The sequence below is a fragment of the Pantherophis guttatus genome, chromosome 1 (assembly GCF_059756535.1).
Source record: "Pantherophis guttatus breed Tessera chromosome 1, ASM5975653v1, whole genome shotgun sequence".
Classification (NCBI taxonomy): domain Eukaryota; kingdom Metazoa; phylum Chordata; class Lepidosauria; order Squamata; family Colubridae; genus Pantherophis; species Pantherophis guttatus.
Window position 1 is genome coordinate 125,874,608 of NC_142063.1, and position 16,296 is coordinate 125,890,903.

General features: G+C 41.4%; 1 protein-coding gene across 2 annotated transcripts in view; it reads right to left on the bottom strand.

Moving 5' to 3' along the window:
- Positions 1 to 727: 727 nt before the first annotated feature.
- Positions 728 to 16,296, bottom strand: part of LOC117668610 (uncharacterized) — an 80,426-nt gene continuing 64,857 nt past the window's right edge. For both annotated transcript variants that reach the window (XM_087881748.1, XM_087881749.1), the window contains 5 exons: positions 12,906 to 13,002; positions 10,331 to 10,535; positions 7,777 to 8,405; positions 4,956 to 5,101; positions 728 to 3,665 (listed from right to left, as the gene is read on the bottom strand). In XM_087881748.1, the coding sequence (XP_087737874.1) occupies positions 2,870 to 3,665; positions 4,956 to 5,101; positions 7,777 to 8,405; positions 10,331 to 10,535; positions 12,906 to 13,002 (1,873 nt within the window). In that variant the 3' untranslated portion in view covers positions 728 to 2,869. The remainder of the gene's footprint in view (positions 3,666 to 4,955; positions 5,102 to 7,776; positions 8,406 to 10,330; positions 10,536 to 12,905; positions 13,003 to 16,296) is intronic.

Here is a 16,296-nt window from a genome sequence, read left to right on the forward strand (position 1 = left end):
CAGCTCAGCTCCACCACGCATGTGCGCCTCCCGCTGGCCAGCTGATGGGCAGGGCACATGTGGGAAATGCGCACTCATGTGCAGGTCAGACGGATGCACAGGGGTCATAAGCGCATGCGTGGGGGGGCAGGGAGGAGCACAGCGGGTGCGGCACCCCCCCACACACACACACACCATGTTTTTGGTCCCAGGAGGCTGCAGGTGCTTCAAGTAATTTTAATCAAAATGCAGTTAAAATGCTATACAAGCCATCGAGAATATAAATACAGTATATACAACAGGAAGTGCCTCACAGGAGCAAATAGAGGTAAATCCTAGAGAAGCAGGAAATGCCTCACAAAACAATGGAGATGAATGTGAAAGAGGAATAAAGCTGCATACAAGGCTGACAGAACACCTGTAACAGCAGGGAGGCCTACTAGGCCCAAAACGGGGCATAGAGGGGTTGCACAAGCATGCGCAGTAGAGGTGGGGGCGGGGGGGAACGTGGGAGGGGGTCGTGTGCATATGAGCAGGTGGAGTGTATTGCATTATGGGTGCCGGCACACGCGCACACTGTTGTGCCCTTTCAGCACACAACGAGAAAAATGTTAGCTATCACTGATGTATTGTGAGAGATTCCTTATCTGATGAAATACATATTTTTATGTAGCTAAATCACCAACTAGGAGAGGTGACTGAACCTTATTAGCAGAAGACAGTTCGGAACGAATTGATATATACAGGATTGGATTTCTACAGTCGTTCTTTAATTCATTTACAAATAAGTCCACTAGTGCTTAAAAAGAGGCTATTGCTTATCCACAGGATTCTATAGATATTCAGGAATAGTTGTGGCTGAATGTCAAATACGTATTTGGCTTCCCTTCCATCATATATTACATGCATTCTGTGCAATGTAAAATTCAGTAAACTGGCACCTACGTGGTCTCGAGAGCAAAAGAGGACAAAACTCATAGGTTTTCTTTATAAAATAAAACCCTTCCAGAAGCAAAAACAACTCCTAAAGGTAGTATGTCCTGGGACAGCAAGCTAAAATGTGAAAACAATGACACTGTCTAAACATTCTCTCTTATTGGATTAATACTGCTCTAAAGTTGACCTGCATGTTACCTAACGCTATTATACATACAATGAAATCTCTATTACATGGTCCCAGGATGCCTTTCCGCAGCACAATCATGCAGGGTCACGTAGCAAACATACTTCATCTTATCTGCACAATATTAACAATATTAGCTCAATATTTCTTAGAGACCTGCTCCTTAGATCTGATGCCAATGGTATCCATTTACTGTATGAGATTATTATCCCCAATAGGTCACAAACCTGCAAGGCCTGCCCTCTTCCACTCAGCCCCCATCTCCTCGGTCAGGCAATTTTGCTGTCACTGCTGTTGAACCTATTTATTACAGGAAGTGCAAAAAACATTCCTACTGGATCCAGAATCTGGATCTTGACATTCTACCACATGAAAAACTCAAGTTGTTACTTCTCAGTCTGGTGGCCAAGAGCAGAATGCTGCCCTCTCTTCCTTTTATACAGACACGATCCCCAACAACACATATTTGGTCAGTGCTTACAGGTAGTCCTCTACTTATGACTGCCATGGGGACCGGAATTTTGGTCATAAGTCATGATGGTCTTAGTCCCATGTGACTGGACCCAATTTTACAGACATTTTTATAACAGTCAAATGAATCACGCAGTTGTAAGTTTGGACCCATTCTCCCAAATGGGAGGGGGTTTTTTTTGCCGAAAACTAGCAAAAACCATTGCAAATTGTGGTCATGGGATGCAAGACACTGCAACCAGTTGTAAAGGTGAGCCAGTTGCCAAGCACCTACAATGTAGTCATGTAACAACAGGGGAGCAACATTTTACAATGGCTGGAATTGTTTTATGGGCCCTAAAGCCCCCTTTCCAAGCCTATTGTAACTTCAAATGATCATTAAACAATCGGTCGTAAATCGAAGACTACCTGTATAGGAAATTCTTAAGCAAGTAGTTCTTTCTTTCTTGATACCAGTTCTGTAAACGATAGGTTGGTTTTCAATATGACAATAGGTACAGCAGCTTTACTTCCACAGAGCCTTTATGTTCTTATTCCTCTAGTGTTTTTCAAAGGGAATGCAGGCCCCAGGAAAAGAAGGCTAGAATTCTTACATTGAGTTGATGGCAGACTTAAAGAGAGAGTCAAGGTTTCCCAAAAGTGTGCTTCTATGTGAACAGAACTACTCAAGCTGAAAAAGAGGATTAGATCAGTGAAATCCCTAACTGTTCTGTGTTATCTAATCTCAGAAGTTCCGGGGTGAGGATTCTGTATTAGCTGCGAACTAAGAATGCTGTTAGAGGACACTCTGCCTACGTGTGTATCCAAGGTTAAGCTTCCACACTGAGGTTTCTAGATTAGGGTCTAGGTGATGAGAAGATTTAACTAGTTTAAATATGGACTCATTTTTTTCTAGAATTTAAAAACACTGGTTGTGGTTCACACCGCATGCTTAACCTGGTACCTACTGAATTATTCCACTTCCTGGGATCCCACAACACATGGGACCATAAACTGGCCAATGGTCTGGGTTGCATATTTTGCTAAGCCTAACCAAAGTTAAGACCCATCAAGCTCATCATGTTACGTGAATACGTGCACTGTGCCTTTACCTGACTTAGTTAAGCCTGCGGTATGAAAACAGCACTACAAAGCACTTGTTAGAAAGTCCTTCCTAGTAGATAGTGGTCATAGGTAGCACCAATGCTATTTGGATAGCTGAAGTTCATCCTTTGTGCAATTGTGTTGACAAGAGATATTCAAGCAGGCCTAGTGGAGGTTCAGAGCTCGGCCAAGTCATTTCTTGGGCAGCCCCTCTCATGACCTATTGTGAGATGCACTTATCATGATATTGGGCAAAGCGTTACGCCGCTTCTTCCAGGAGCCCAGCTCCCGAGAGTACCTCCTGATCTGCCTAAACCAGTGATGAGTCCGTGCCTTGTCCCCATCTCGAAATATGAAGGATTCCCGTCTTATCTCAAGCAGTTCAAATGTATCATCGCAGTCGGGATCCACAGAGACCACACAGTTGCTGAGTCTCAAGGGTTCCCTGAGCAAACTGAACTTCCCATTGTTCTTATCCCGAATAAGGACCAATACTGCATCTTTCACAGAGCCTGGCTCCCCCGGTTCAAAACTGGACTCAGATGCACGCCTGATGTTGACCATCAGGAGAACTTGCATCTTCTGGAACTTTAACGTCTTGCTGCCCTTTTTCACCCATTGTCCATCAGGTGGCTGGGCCAGCTGTAAGGGGCCTTCCATCACAAACCGTGTTTCTTCCCGCAGCCAGCCCATTGTTTTGAGAGCAGTTTCCCTCATTTCAATGTTGATCACCTCTCGGTTCTTCTTGCTGTCCTGGCGGAAGGAGCGCAGAGTCCACGAATTCCCTTCCTGCTTGGTTTTCATATTGATGTGTTCCAGGTGGGACTCAATGCGGCTTTTGGCCTCCAGCAGACTGCTGTAATCCGGATGGTACTCCATAGTGGCTTTGATGATACGGCTCAGAAGAAGGGGATACTTGGTGACTCTCTGTAGTGGAGCTATGAGGAAGGACCTCAGATTCATGCGACGAAGGGCAGTGTTGTCATTCTGAGAAACATTGAGGAATATCCTGCAGACAAAGGAAATGATTAAATCATAACTTTTTCATGCATACAAAACTGTAGGAAAACCTGGGGGTGGAGTTAAAAGTTAAAATATATATTTTTGCTTCTTGTTCCATCTGAAAATAATTGTAATTATTAAATATAACTATTCAAAAAATTAGCATTTTGAATGTCCTAAACCTTGGCTATCCAATTGGTAGCCAAGGACTAGTTTTCTAACACTTACCATTTCTTAGCTGCTAAATAATACCAAGGGTATGCAAATGTAGATTTTATTATCAAGTGACACTTTGGACAAGAATTTGTATTTCTAGAGAACATACTAAATTCCTAATCATAGTTTTTCATCATCTTTCTTCCTATCAAATACTTTTTCTTTTTCCTGCACTTACAAATTTCTACCTCAGGAGTAATGAATTAAAATAAAATCTTAGGTTGGCTCAATACTTTCAGTTACTCTCTTTAAGTTTAGCAAAGTAATAGAATCTGCCTTAGTGACTTTCACTGTATCTCTGAGTCAACATTGACTCAAAGTGTTGACTAGTTCCTGCCTTCTGCTTAGCATGATTTTCTGAATTGGTTTGCTATTGCCTTCTTCGTGGGCTAAGAGAGAGGGACTGGTTCAAGATCACCCAGCTGGCTTAGCTCGAACTCATGGATCCCAGTTTCTAACCTGAACCATTACAGATAGTCCTTGACTTACAACCATTTGTTTAGTGACCATTCAAAGTTAAACAGCACTAAAACAAGTGATTTATGACTATTTTTCACACTTATGACCACTGCAGCATCCCCATGGTCATGTAATCAAAATTCAAACACTTGGCAACTGGCATGGATTTATGTTAGCTGCAGTATCCCAGGGTCATGTGATCATGTTTTGTGATCTTCTGATGAGCAAAGTCAATGAGGAAGCCAGATTCACTTAACAACCTCACTACTAACTTAACTCCTGAAGTAATTCACTTAACAACTGTGGGAAAAAAGGTCATAAAATGAAATAAAACTCAGTTAATGACTGTCTTGTTTAGCAAAAATTTTGGGCTCACTTGTGGTCATAGGTTGAAGACTACCTGTCACTCTTAGTGACTCAGGGAGACCAATAGATGACTAAAGACATTTCATTATTCCAGTTGCCAACATGTCTCTGTTAATACAAGCTCAGAAACATCTGTTCCTCAGCTCTAGTGTACAAGAGTTTCTCTGGAAAACCTCATCAGTTATCCATCCCACAACTGTTTCCAAGCCTGTTTTCTTGAACCTCCTGCCTGGTTAAAATTTGGAACCATCCTCACCTGAGTAACTCTTTTTCCTTTTCCAATGCATTGAGCATGTTCACGGAGGATGGCTGCTGGAGACAATATGTCTGGAATGCAGGCAGCATGTTCACAAACTCCAGGAATATTTCACCAATGCACACAGTCATGAGGTCATCATCACCCTGTCAACGTATAAGATGAAGAAGAGAAAAACAGAAATACAGAAGGATAAACAATTAATGGGGTGAAGACGGCATGTTGAGTTGATTATTCTCCTCCCAATTTGCTTTTCTGATCATTTTCACTTTCCATTAATTGGCAATATTAGTTAGAAAAAGATGCTTAAGGAAGGTGACTCCCCAAAAAGCAGAGAAACTAAGGCTTACATGGATGAACAAAAGCAGGTGAACCAGCATGCCACACTAGTAATAAAAACAAAATGGCAGTGTCTCTGGATACTCTGACACAGCACTAAAAATCCAGCACTGTTCAGAATGTTCTGAAACTCACAAAATAGGAAATCTAAATACTGTAAAGTAACTCAAGCAGGAACTAAAAGCGGAATAGGGATAAGTCAACTAAGAAGATCTGACTTGGTCAATTTAAATAAACCACCTTTGATTTTTGGTGACCTGTGATCACTGAGTCTATTCAAATAAGTGGACATTTTAGGATTGTGCAAAACATTCACAAGGACACCTTGCAAAATGCAGAAGCATGGATGGATAACCCCACCTTGAAGTATTAAAGCAGCCATATCTTCTAGGGTTGCCATAGCTATTTCAAGTGTTTTCTCCAGTTTCTGCATATGTGGACATATGGACAATACTTCTAAGGGGGAATCACAAGCAAAGCAAATGACTGTAACTGCATATGCATGCAGAGGCAAGGGAGGGAACCTTTGAAGCAGTCAAGCCATCTAAAGGATGTATCTGCTGTAACCCTTTGAAGATATGTGCTGCATTCATACCTTTCATTGGACTGTCATAGCCCTAGTGAAAATTTCCCCCTTCCCTCCCCCTCCCTCCCCCTTTTCCTTTTCTTCTTCCTCCTCCAAAGCTGTTTAGTGGGAGTATGATTGATTGTAGGACAACCCTTTTCTCATTACTAAAAATACATACAACTTCCTAACATATCACCAGGCCTTTGGGCCAGCTCATTCAGGGCTGCCTAGTTATAAGAAATTTCTCAGGATCTTTTTCCAGCTTTACCTGGAGTTGGCAGGAATCAAACAAGTATAAAAGTTGGCTATAGCCTGAACTATGGCCTCTCTCTCTCTCTCTCTCTCACCATCTGTCTATCTGGATCAGTACTATTTATTCCAGAAGACAAAGAACCTGTGGTTCTTCAGCTGTTGATGAGCTACAGCTCCCATAATCCCTCACGATTAGCCATGTTAATTATTTGGCTGAGGCTTATAGTTTAACAGTGTTTGAAGGCTTGCAAGTTCCTTGCCCTACCCAATTCAATTTGGCCAGCAATTCTCCCAATTTTGTAGAGAGGCCATCTGTTGCTTAAAAATTAAAGCAGAGCTTTGTATGCCTGGGACCCAAGCTAGCACTATCTGTATGAGGAAAACAAATGCAACAACTGTGTATTAGTATTAAATGAAAGCTCTTCCCCAAAGTGCTTGCCGGTCTTAAAATAATCATCTCTGTCTCAGCTGACTTTTGAGGTTAACCAATAAGGCTTACAGATTGACATAATTAATGTTTTTAAAAAATGCCTTTCCAATCCATTATAAATAACCTTGAATGCCTTCAGGAAAGCCGGACAATCTGCAGTGCGGTTTGAATAATACTTAAGAAATCAACCACTCTAATGTTCATTCATTCATTAACTGTTGGCAAAGCTAAGGTTCTTTTGATTATTCACTCAGAGGCAAAACTACCCCATTTGGATGGTGCTGAGAAAATGAATTTCTGTAGGAAATTACACGTAGTCCTCGGCTTATGACTATGGTGGGGACCAGAATTTCTGTTGTTAAGATGTTTGTTAAGTGAGTCAGGTCCAATGACCTTTTTTGCTGCAATAATTAGCTGAATCACTGCAATTGCTAAGGGGAATCATGCAATTCTTAGCTGAATCTGGCTTCGCCCATTGACTTTGTCAAAATCTGGCTGGGAAGGACACAAAGGGTGATCACATGACTTTGGAGTGCTGCAACTATCATAAATCTCATAAATCAATCAATCAATAAATACATGGCCATTTGCCAAGCACCCAAATTTTGATTAGTTGACTATGGGGATGCTGTTTCTAAGAGTGAGGGACAGTTGTGCATCAACTTTATCAGTGCTGATAATCGGTCACTAAACAAATGGTTGTAAACTGAGAACTACCTGCATATGGTTTTCATTCCTTTCAGAGGCAATAATGAACTGCAAAATATAAACAGACAGTGGTCTTTACATTACGTTAGCTTTTTTTTAAGAAGCTATCATAGCTTGTTAGCATCATTTTCCTTCAGCCAAAAGAAATATGCTCATATTGGTAACTGATGGCAGATGCTACAGTGCAACAGGCTTATTGAAGTTTCGGAAATGAAGGTGGACTTCATAGGGAAGAACAAACACTCAATTAACTAAATTGAGAGCTGATGAAGCATATTTCATGTGCCTCTTCTAGGGATTCAAGGTAGATGAGCAGAAAGGATTCTGGGATACATCTGATGCAGTTAAACATCTGGAGGGCACCTTCTGAATTCTGAAGTTCTCAACACATTGGATGTCAACAAGATGACAAAGAAGCAGCTTTGGACACAGCAATTCTTAAATGAGCGTGCTTCAGAAACAAATAAAAAATAATTTAACTGTTGCAAATGGGAAGGGAATTGCGATTTGAAGTCACACACTACCTGCTCAATAGCCTGATCAATCTCTTCTTGAAGATACTCCAGAAAGTTTTCGTTGAGGTCAATTAGCTCCTGGATATTGCTAAAAACCACCAACAGCTGTTCTTGTGTTAGGAGGCCAGCTGCTTGCATGGGGAGATAGAATTCCTCCTTGATGATGCGTAGGTCTTCCCCATAGCTAGCTTCAGTGTTGACAAATTCCAACACTGATTCCTTCCGTTCTGTCCTGCACTTCAGACACTTCTCACAGAGAATGGCCTGTTTCCTGTTTTGATTCTGGACATCTGTTTCCAATGGAAAATCTCTGCCACCACAGTCAGTGCAAGGTTGATGGGCTTCCCATGCCTGTAGAGATGTTAATGTTTCTGATGCCCGGTTCCTCCACTTCTTACTCAACACCTGGCTGATACCACTGTCAGCTCGCTCCATCTTGGATGACCTAATCCTTGGCACCCCTCCAATGGTGGTGTCAGCATTGTCCCTCTCCTCATTCCCGCCTGCAATTCCACTATCCGCGCTGAGACTGCTAACGTTGCTCCAGCGGTGTTTGGAACGAAAGGAACTGCTCAGGACATGGTGATTCTCATCAACATTGTTTCCATAGTTGATAGTAGCTTTAGTCAGTGCTGGACCTGAGCAGAGAAACAAAAATAATGGACATCACTATCTAGCAATAAAAAGGTTCTCCTGTAATGATACAGCATTATTTTCACTGGAATTTTGTAAATCACCTGACCAATTCTGCTCAGAAACTAAGCAAAATTGGACCAGCTTATTATATTGGTGGGAACATCACCAAGAAATTTTAAGACTGTAAGATAAATTAGGAAGGTGGGAAACAATTCTCAAAATAAGGAAATGATATGCGGGTACCAAGAAAATTGCAAAGATCTGTCCATGTATTCACCAGGAGTCAAGTTCAACCTGAGAGTATCTCTACTGTTATTATTAAGTAGAAGAAAAAATATTTTTGTCATGTTATCTATAGCTAATGTAAGCCACTCTCTAAACCAGCAGGCCCCAACCTTTTGGGTACCAGGGACTGGTTCCATGGAGAGAGGTTTTTCCGCAGACTGGAGGGGGTGTGGCTTCATGTACTGCCTGCATCCCGTTGATTGGTCTTCACTTGTTTGCGCGGCCCAGTTTCTACCATGCCACAAACTGGTGCTGGTCCATGGACTGCGGGTTGGGGACCCCTGTTCTAAACCAACACCATTTCTTTAGAAAATTAAATGAACTATTAAAGTTGGGCAAGAGAATCATCCATTATTAAACTAAATATACTCCAGTAGTTATGTGACTTGCTAAATGATTATCAATATTTGCAATTAAGAAACTTAAAACCTTCATGAAATTCCTAGAAGATAAGCATCCATGGTTGGACAGTCATACAATGCTTGGTGGATAACAAATTCTTCAAGTCTATTACTTTTGCATTCAAAATGTACATTCCGATTCTAAACAACACCTCTGTTCTTAATTTGACCACTAAGAAAGAAAACTCTCATTTGCTGCATGACTCAGCTATGTTTGAAAGAATTTTCCTCTTCCTTATCCTAGTAAGTAGACTCCTCATTTGCTCCAGATGCTTCTGTAGGACCAGTTGTTTCAGGTTTGTCTCTTGTTCTATATAAGATTAAATGCTAGACACTGTGATGGCATTATCTTCTCTTTCTAATTACTAGACTAGGAGCAACTTCAGAACATGCCCAGTCGAAATGTGCAAGATTTCTGCTTGAGCTAGAGCAAAGGTCTCCAAACTTAGTAACTTTAAGACTGGCTGGCTGGGAAATTCTGGGAGTTGAAGACCACAAGTCTTAAAAGTTGCCAAGTTTGGAGACACCTGATCTAGAAGTTTGTTACAAAGGGCAGAAAATAGTGTCAAGTCAATTGCATCTATGTTCTTTTTCCTCTTGTAGACCTCTACAGCAAAGGTCAGTAATGCAACAATTTAAATGGTATGTGTGAAGCCATGAAATTAAATCTAAAACCATTTCAATCATTTAGTGGTGAAACATTCCATGAGATCATGAAACCTCCGTGTTCTTGCCCATGACCTCATGACAGATGAGCTCAGCAGCTGGCAACAGATGGATAACAGTGGAGAAATGATTTGACATTGCCTTTTTCAGATGGTTTCTTCAATTCTCAAGTTAGGTTACAACTCTGGGTTCCAATGGTTCCTAGCCCGAATATTAATCAAGTGCTGATGAATAGTTCTTTATCTTTGAAAACTGTTATAGCAATAGCACTTAAGAGTTATATACAGCTTCATAGTGCTTTACAGGCCTCTCTAAGTGGTTTACAGAGTCAGCATATTGCCCCCAACAGTCTGGGTCCTCATTTTACTCACCTCAGAAGGATGGAAGGCTGAGTCAACCTTGAGCCAGTCAGGATCGAACTCCTGGAGTGAGCAATGAGTTAGCCTGCAGTACTGCATTCTAACCACTGCGCCACCCCAGCTCTTGTTATGTTTTCAAGATCAACAAAAGTCAACTACATGCTGCCATCTAGGCACGACAACCATTATAAAAAAGGAGAAAAAGATGGGATTTACTGGATTCTCTCTCTTGCCGGCGCTTCTGGGCATGGTGTCGGGCTGCTGCAGCTATCTTCAACTCCAGTTGTTTCCTCTTTACAGCATCTGTTGGCATTGGATCACTGAAATGAGGCCGTAGTCGACACTCCCGCTGAACTTTGGTGCAGACCGGGGTTTCGTAGGAGATATCAGAACTTGATCTGCGGCAATTTGAGCTGGCGCTCTGGAAAGTAAAGAAGTGGATTCAGAAGAAAGCTTTACACAGGATAGCCAATTATACTTCAACAGGGATGATCACAGCAAGTTAATATTTATCAAATTCACCAAACACGAGTCTGACCCAGTGGTGAAATCTAAAATTTGTTAGTACCGGTTCTGTGGGCGTGGCTTGGTGGGGGGCTTAATGTTCAAAGAGCCTTGGTAGTACTAGGGTTTAAGGCACCCTGTTATTAAGCTGCTTAAGACCAGCTGCCTGCAATTACTGCAGGGTTCGAATCTCGCCAAGGCTCAAGGTTGACTCAGCCTTCCATCCTTTCTAAGGTAGGTGAAATGAGGACCCAGTTTGTGGGGGCAATAAGCTGACTTTGTATAAATATACTTAAATATACTTGTATAAATATACAAAAGGATGAAGGCTATTGCTGAGCACATTGTAAGCCGCCCTGAGTCTTCGGAGAAGGGCGGCATATAAATCAAATTTAAAAAAAAAAAAAAAAAAATGTACTGGGTGGGCGTGGCCAACTTTTTTTTTTACTTTTAAAACCATTTTTTCTACAACCTCTTCAGCGAAGAGGTTGTAAAAAAATGTTTTTAAAAACCTCTGCCGATCAGGCAACTCAGCTGGGATCATCAGAGGCTTTTAAAAGAAAAAAAGTCTCTGCTGATTAGGCAACTCAGCTGGGATCATCAGAGGCTTTTAAAAGAAAAAAAATCCTCTGCTGATCAGGCAACTCAGCTGGGATCGTCAGAGACTTTTAAAAGCATTTTTTCTACAACCTCTTGGGCTGAAGATATTGTAGAAAAAAATGCTTTTAAAAGCCTCTGACGATCCCAGCTGAGCCGCGTGATCATCAGAGGCTTTTTTTTTACTTTTAAAAGCATTTTTTCGGCCAAAGAGGTTGTAGAAAAAATGCTTTTAAAAATTAAAAAAAAGCCTCTGATGATTGTGCAGCTCAGCTGGGCATGGGGGCGGGGGCAGGAATTTTTGCTACCGGTTCTCCGAACCACCCACCTCCATCGCTACCAGATTGGGCAATCCGGTCCGAACCAGGAGCATTTCACTCCTGGTCTGCCCCTTATTATGCATGATTTGAATGTTGTAATGTGGTCACAAAAGGAGAAGAGTTTGCGTTACAATATTGCAATGCATATTTCTTCATTTGCTCAATGCCCTGGTAGCAGCAATGTCCATAAGAAGCCATGATCACATCAAAGTGATGATGTCTGTATCAAAATGCTCAAAAGACATCAGTTAGTACTTAGTTAGTACTTAGAACATCGAATATAGAATAATAGAATTGGAAGAGACTTGAAAAGGTCTTCAAATCCAAGCCCTTGCTCAAGCAGGAGAGCCTAGACCCGTGATGGCGAACCTATGGCACGCGTGCCACAGGTGGCACACGGAGCCATATTAGTGGGCACGCCAGCTCAGCTCTGGGGCGCATGCGCGCACCAGCCAGCTGATTTTCGGGCCTTCTGGGCCCACCAGAAGTAGGGAAACAGGCTGTTTCCTGCCTCTGGAGGGCCTGTGGGGGGGGAAGGCCTGTTTTTTTTTCTTACCTGGTTCCAGATCCTCTCTGTGTATCTGGGAAAGGCAAAAACAGCCTTTCCCACTTCCTTGGAGGCCCTACGGAGGCTCAATGGGCCCATTTTCCCACTCCCAGTGGGACAGGAAGTGACTTTTTTCCTGTCCCCAGCCTTCAGAGACTCCTAGAGAGGCTCCTACAGACTCCTAGAGAGGCTCCTAGAGACTCCTAGAGAGGTTCTGGAGGCTGGGGACAGGAAAAAACATCACTTCCTGTCCCACCGGGAGTGGGGAAATGGGCCCTTTGAGCCTCCGTAGGGCCTCCAAGGGAGTGGGAAAGGCTGTTTTCGCTGTTCCCAGATACACAGAGAAGATCTGGAACCAGGTAAGAAAGAAAAACGGGCCTACCAGGCAATCATGTGCCAGGAGCGGGGGGGGAAGGGGGAGGGGGTTGTGCACACATGCGCGTGGGCACATGCGCGCGCGACCCTCCCCCGCCCCCCCTCTCCTGGCACGCGATGGCAAAAAGGTTAGCCATCACTGCCCTAGACCCTTTCAGACAAATGGCTATCCAGTCTCTCTTTGAAAGCCTCCAGTGATGGACCACCCACCACTTCTGAAGGCAAGTTGTTCCATTGGTTGATTGCTCTCACAGTTATGAAATTTCTCCTTAGTTCTAGGTTGCTTCTCTCTTTGATTATTTTCCAATCATTGTTTCTTGTCTTACCTTTTGGTGCATTGGAAAATAGTTTGCATCACAGAGTCAAATACAAGTGTCTAAATTACATCATTCAAATCAGGATGCATCCATTATCATTTGTGACCCATTGCCCACGCCAAGTAACTCACTGTGGATTGATGACAGTCTTCCACAAAAGTGTGATTTGCTTTCGGAACTTCACAGGATTTGGGGGAAGGGAGATCAAGGGTAGTTTCAGCAGTGCAGCTGTGAGAAAAGGGACAGAATCCAATTAATACCATTCACAAAGTAGAGAATAAAATACTCAGTTGGAAAGATATAGCTGATTTACATTTAACTAATTAACTGTGCCGGGAACAAATAGTTGTATTCAAAATGTAAATTTATTTGTACCGTCTGAGGAAACAGCGAATGCTTTATCTCTCTCTCCTGTACAGGTTATTTAAACACGGTACCTGTGGTGATATTACTAATTGAAATTATGGTAATTTGAAAAAGGTAAGCTCCTTAAGATAGAATGGTAACAAACTAGCTCATATTCTCTTCCTTTGCTACTCTTGGATATTTTATTTATCCTGAGAAAGAAGAAAATCTTCCGTTCCGTCATCACAAAGTGCTCCCTAAATCATAGAGATGTCACGTAGAATTTCTCATCCATAAATTATGAGCAAATAGTGTACCAAGACCCAAGGCATGGAAGACTGAGGGTAAGAGAGAAGAACCACTCAAGTTAGAACCGCAGAAATAATATGAACACTTAATAAATATTCAGTTTTTACATTAGATTTAGATTTTTAAAAAATCTTTATTATTATTTTTGTAAATAACTCAAGGCAGCAAGCTTACCTAATATTTGTTCCTCCTCCTATTTCCCCACAACAATCACCCTGTGAGGTGAGTTGAGCTGAGAGTGACCAGCACCAAGGTCACCCAGCTGACTTTCATGCCTAAGGTAGGACTAGAATTCACATTTCCCAAGTTTCTAGCCTGGGGCCTTAACTTCTGTCCTGAACTGGCTCAATTCATATTCATATTTATTATTTCAATAAATATTGAAGAGCCTTTCCAGATGCTAGAAGTGTATCCTTTACTGATTTATTAAGAGGATTCAGAGAGATGGTTCCTTTTTGCAAACTTATTTGGAATAAGAGAGAAAAAATTAAAATACAGTCTTTTTTAAAGGTAAAGGTTCCCCTCGCACATATGTGCTAGTCGTTCCTGACTCTAGGGGGCGGTGCTCATCTCTGTTTCAAAGCCAAAGAGCCAGCGCTGTCCAAAGACGTCTCTGTGGTCATGTGGCTGGTATGACTAAACAGCAAAGGCACACGGAACGCTGTTACCTTCCCACCAAAGGTGGTCCCTATTTTTCTACTTGCATTTTTTACGTGCTTTCGAACTGTTAGGTTGGCAGAAGCTGGGACAACTAATGCGAGCTCACCCGTTACGCGGCACTAGGGATTCGATCCGCTAAACTGCCGATCTTTTGATTGACAAACTCAGCATCTTAGCCACTGAGTCCCTCTTATTTTTTATTTCATGTCAAATAGTTATATGTAGAATGATGCCCTCTATTTATTTCTATAGAATGTTTTAATAATTTTCATGGAGATCTTCACACACCTGAGTATTCAATGTATCCTAAAATATTGCCAACACTAAATCATATATATGTAGTCCTCGATTTACAACCACAATGGAGTCCAAAATTTCTGCTCCTAAGCAAGACAGTTAAGTGATTTTGTAACCTTTTTTTTTTTGCCAGTTGTAAAGTGAATCCTGCAGCCATTAAGTGAATCTGGCTTCTCCCACTGACTTTGCTTATCGGAAGCCAGCTCGGAAGGTTACAGATGGTGATCACCTGACCCCAGGAGAGTGCAACTGTCATAAATAACATGCCAAGCACACAGGTTTTGATCATGTGACCACAGGAATTGCTGCAACGGTTATAAGTTTTAAAACCGATCCTACATCACTCTTTTCAATGCTGTTGTAACTTCGGATGATCACTAAACGAATGATTGTAAGTCAAGGACTACCTGTAGGTTTAAAAAAAAGGTTTAATGGAAGTCAAGGATCCACTGCAAGCAATGCTTTTTTTATTTAGAGAAGATCCATAAAAGCCGTAGATACTATCACTGTACTAATTGCACAAAATAAAGCAATGTTAAAGCAATCCACACAAAGTAGGGGAAAAAAACCATATTCTTTCTAATTTTATAATTTAGTATATAAAATATTTTAAAATCCTTATACAGGTCTGGAAATATCCTAGGAGGTCTTCTAATCCAATCCCGTCCAAAGTAAGAGTCCTTATATCATCCTACACAAATGGATGTCCAATCTTTTCTTGAAAACCTTCAGTGATGGAGCACCTACTACTCTGGAAGGCAAGCTATTCCACTGATTAATTAAAATTAATATAAGCATAGATATATCTGCAACTCATTTGGGGACTGCTGGGAGCAGACTTTAAAACTACCTAAATCATTAATTCTGGCTCAGATCTTTTTTCACTTCAAAGGATCTACTACAGGCTCGAGTCGATATCATTACTATTTTTGAAAGCATTTTGCATAAAACTTATAATATCAGGGTATTATCTCCAACATGCATGCAGAAGAGTAGAGCCAAAAGACACATCAGTCTTGAAAGGTAAAGATCTTTCACAAAGCAAGGAAGGCAAAACATGCGGCATATAATATGCCCCCAATTAGCTGAATCTGGCACATAAAATGCTATGTCGCTCATGAAAACCTGCTTAGCCTTTCAATAAATTGGATTTGCAAGAAAAACCTCTTTTATACATCTTAAATTGCTAAGAAAGCACACATATGAGGGAGTGTTTCTTGATGTAATAAAAGCATCTGCCCTTTCAAATTGCAAACATAATCTCCAGTTGTGCCTCGAAATAAGATGGCTGCCAATGAAGTCATCTAACATAGTTAGCCAACAAAGGACTTGTGTCCTAGAAGGTTATCCAATGTTCTAGCATAGAAGTAGGCAACACTTTGCACTAAAGCTCCAAAAACTTGTATTTACTGGAGATGATTCTTCTTGAAGTCCAGAGCATCTACGAGGCATCTGGTAGACTACTATAACATGTGAGACAAATAAAGAATGCCCAAGAGAGGAAATGCTTTTAAAAGATGGCCCATTTGGTTAACTAATGAATGATATAGGAAACTTTTCTCCATTTGAATAAATTTATATTCTCTCTCTCTCTCTCTTTCTCTCTCTCTCTCTCCCTCTCTCCCTCTCTCTCCCTTCCTCACTCCCTCACACTCACTCCTTTTGGCCAACTGTTTTTTCATCTATTCTCTCATCTTCTATTAGATCACCAAATGTAACTGAACAAGGAAACTGATGACTTTGGGATGAGGAAAAACGTAAATAAGGTTAGATACACTATCTGAAGTGGGATCAGTTAGGAAGATGTTAACTGGAAAAAAAGCTGGGGTGATTTAAATGAACCAATGTAAGCCTCTTATTATACCAAAGCATTGCAAGTGTCTTTTATATAGCAGAAAACATGGCTCCCAA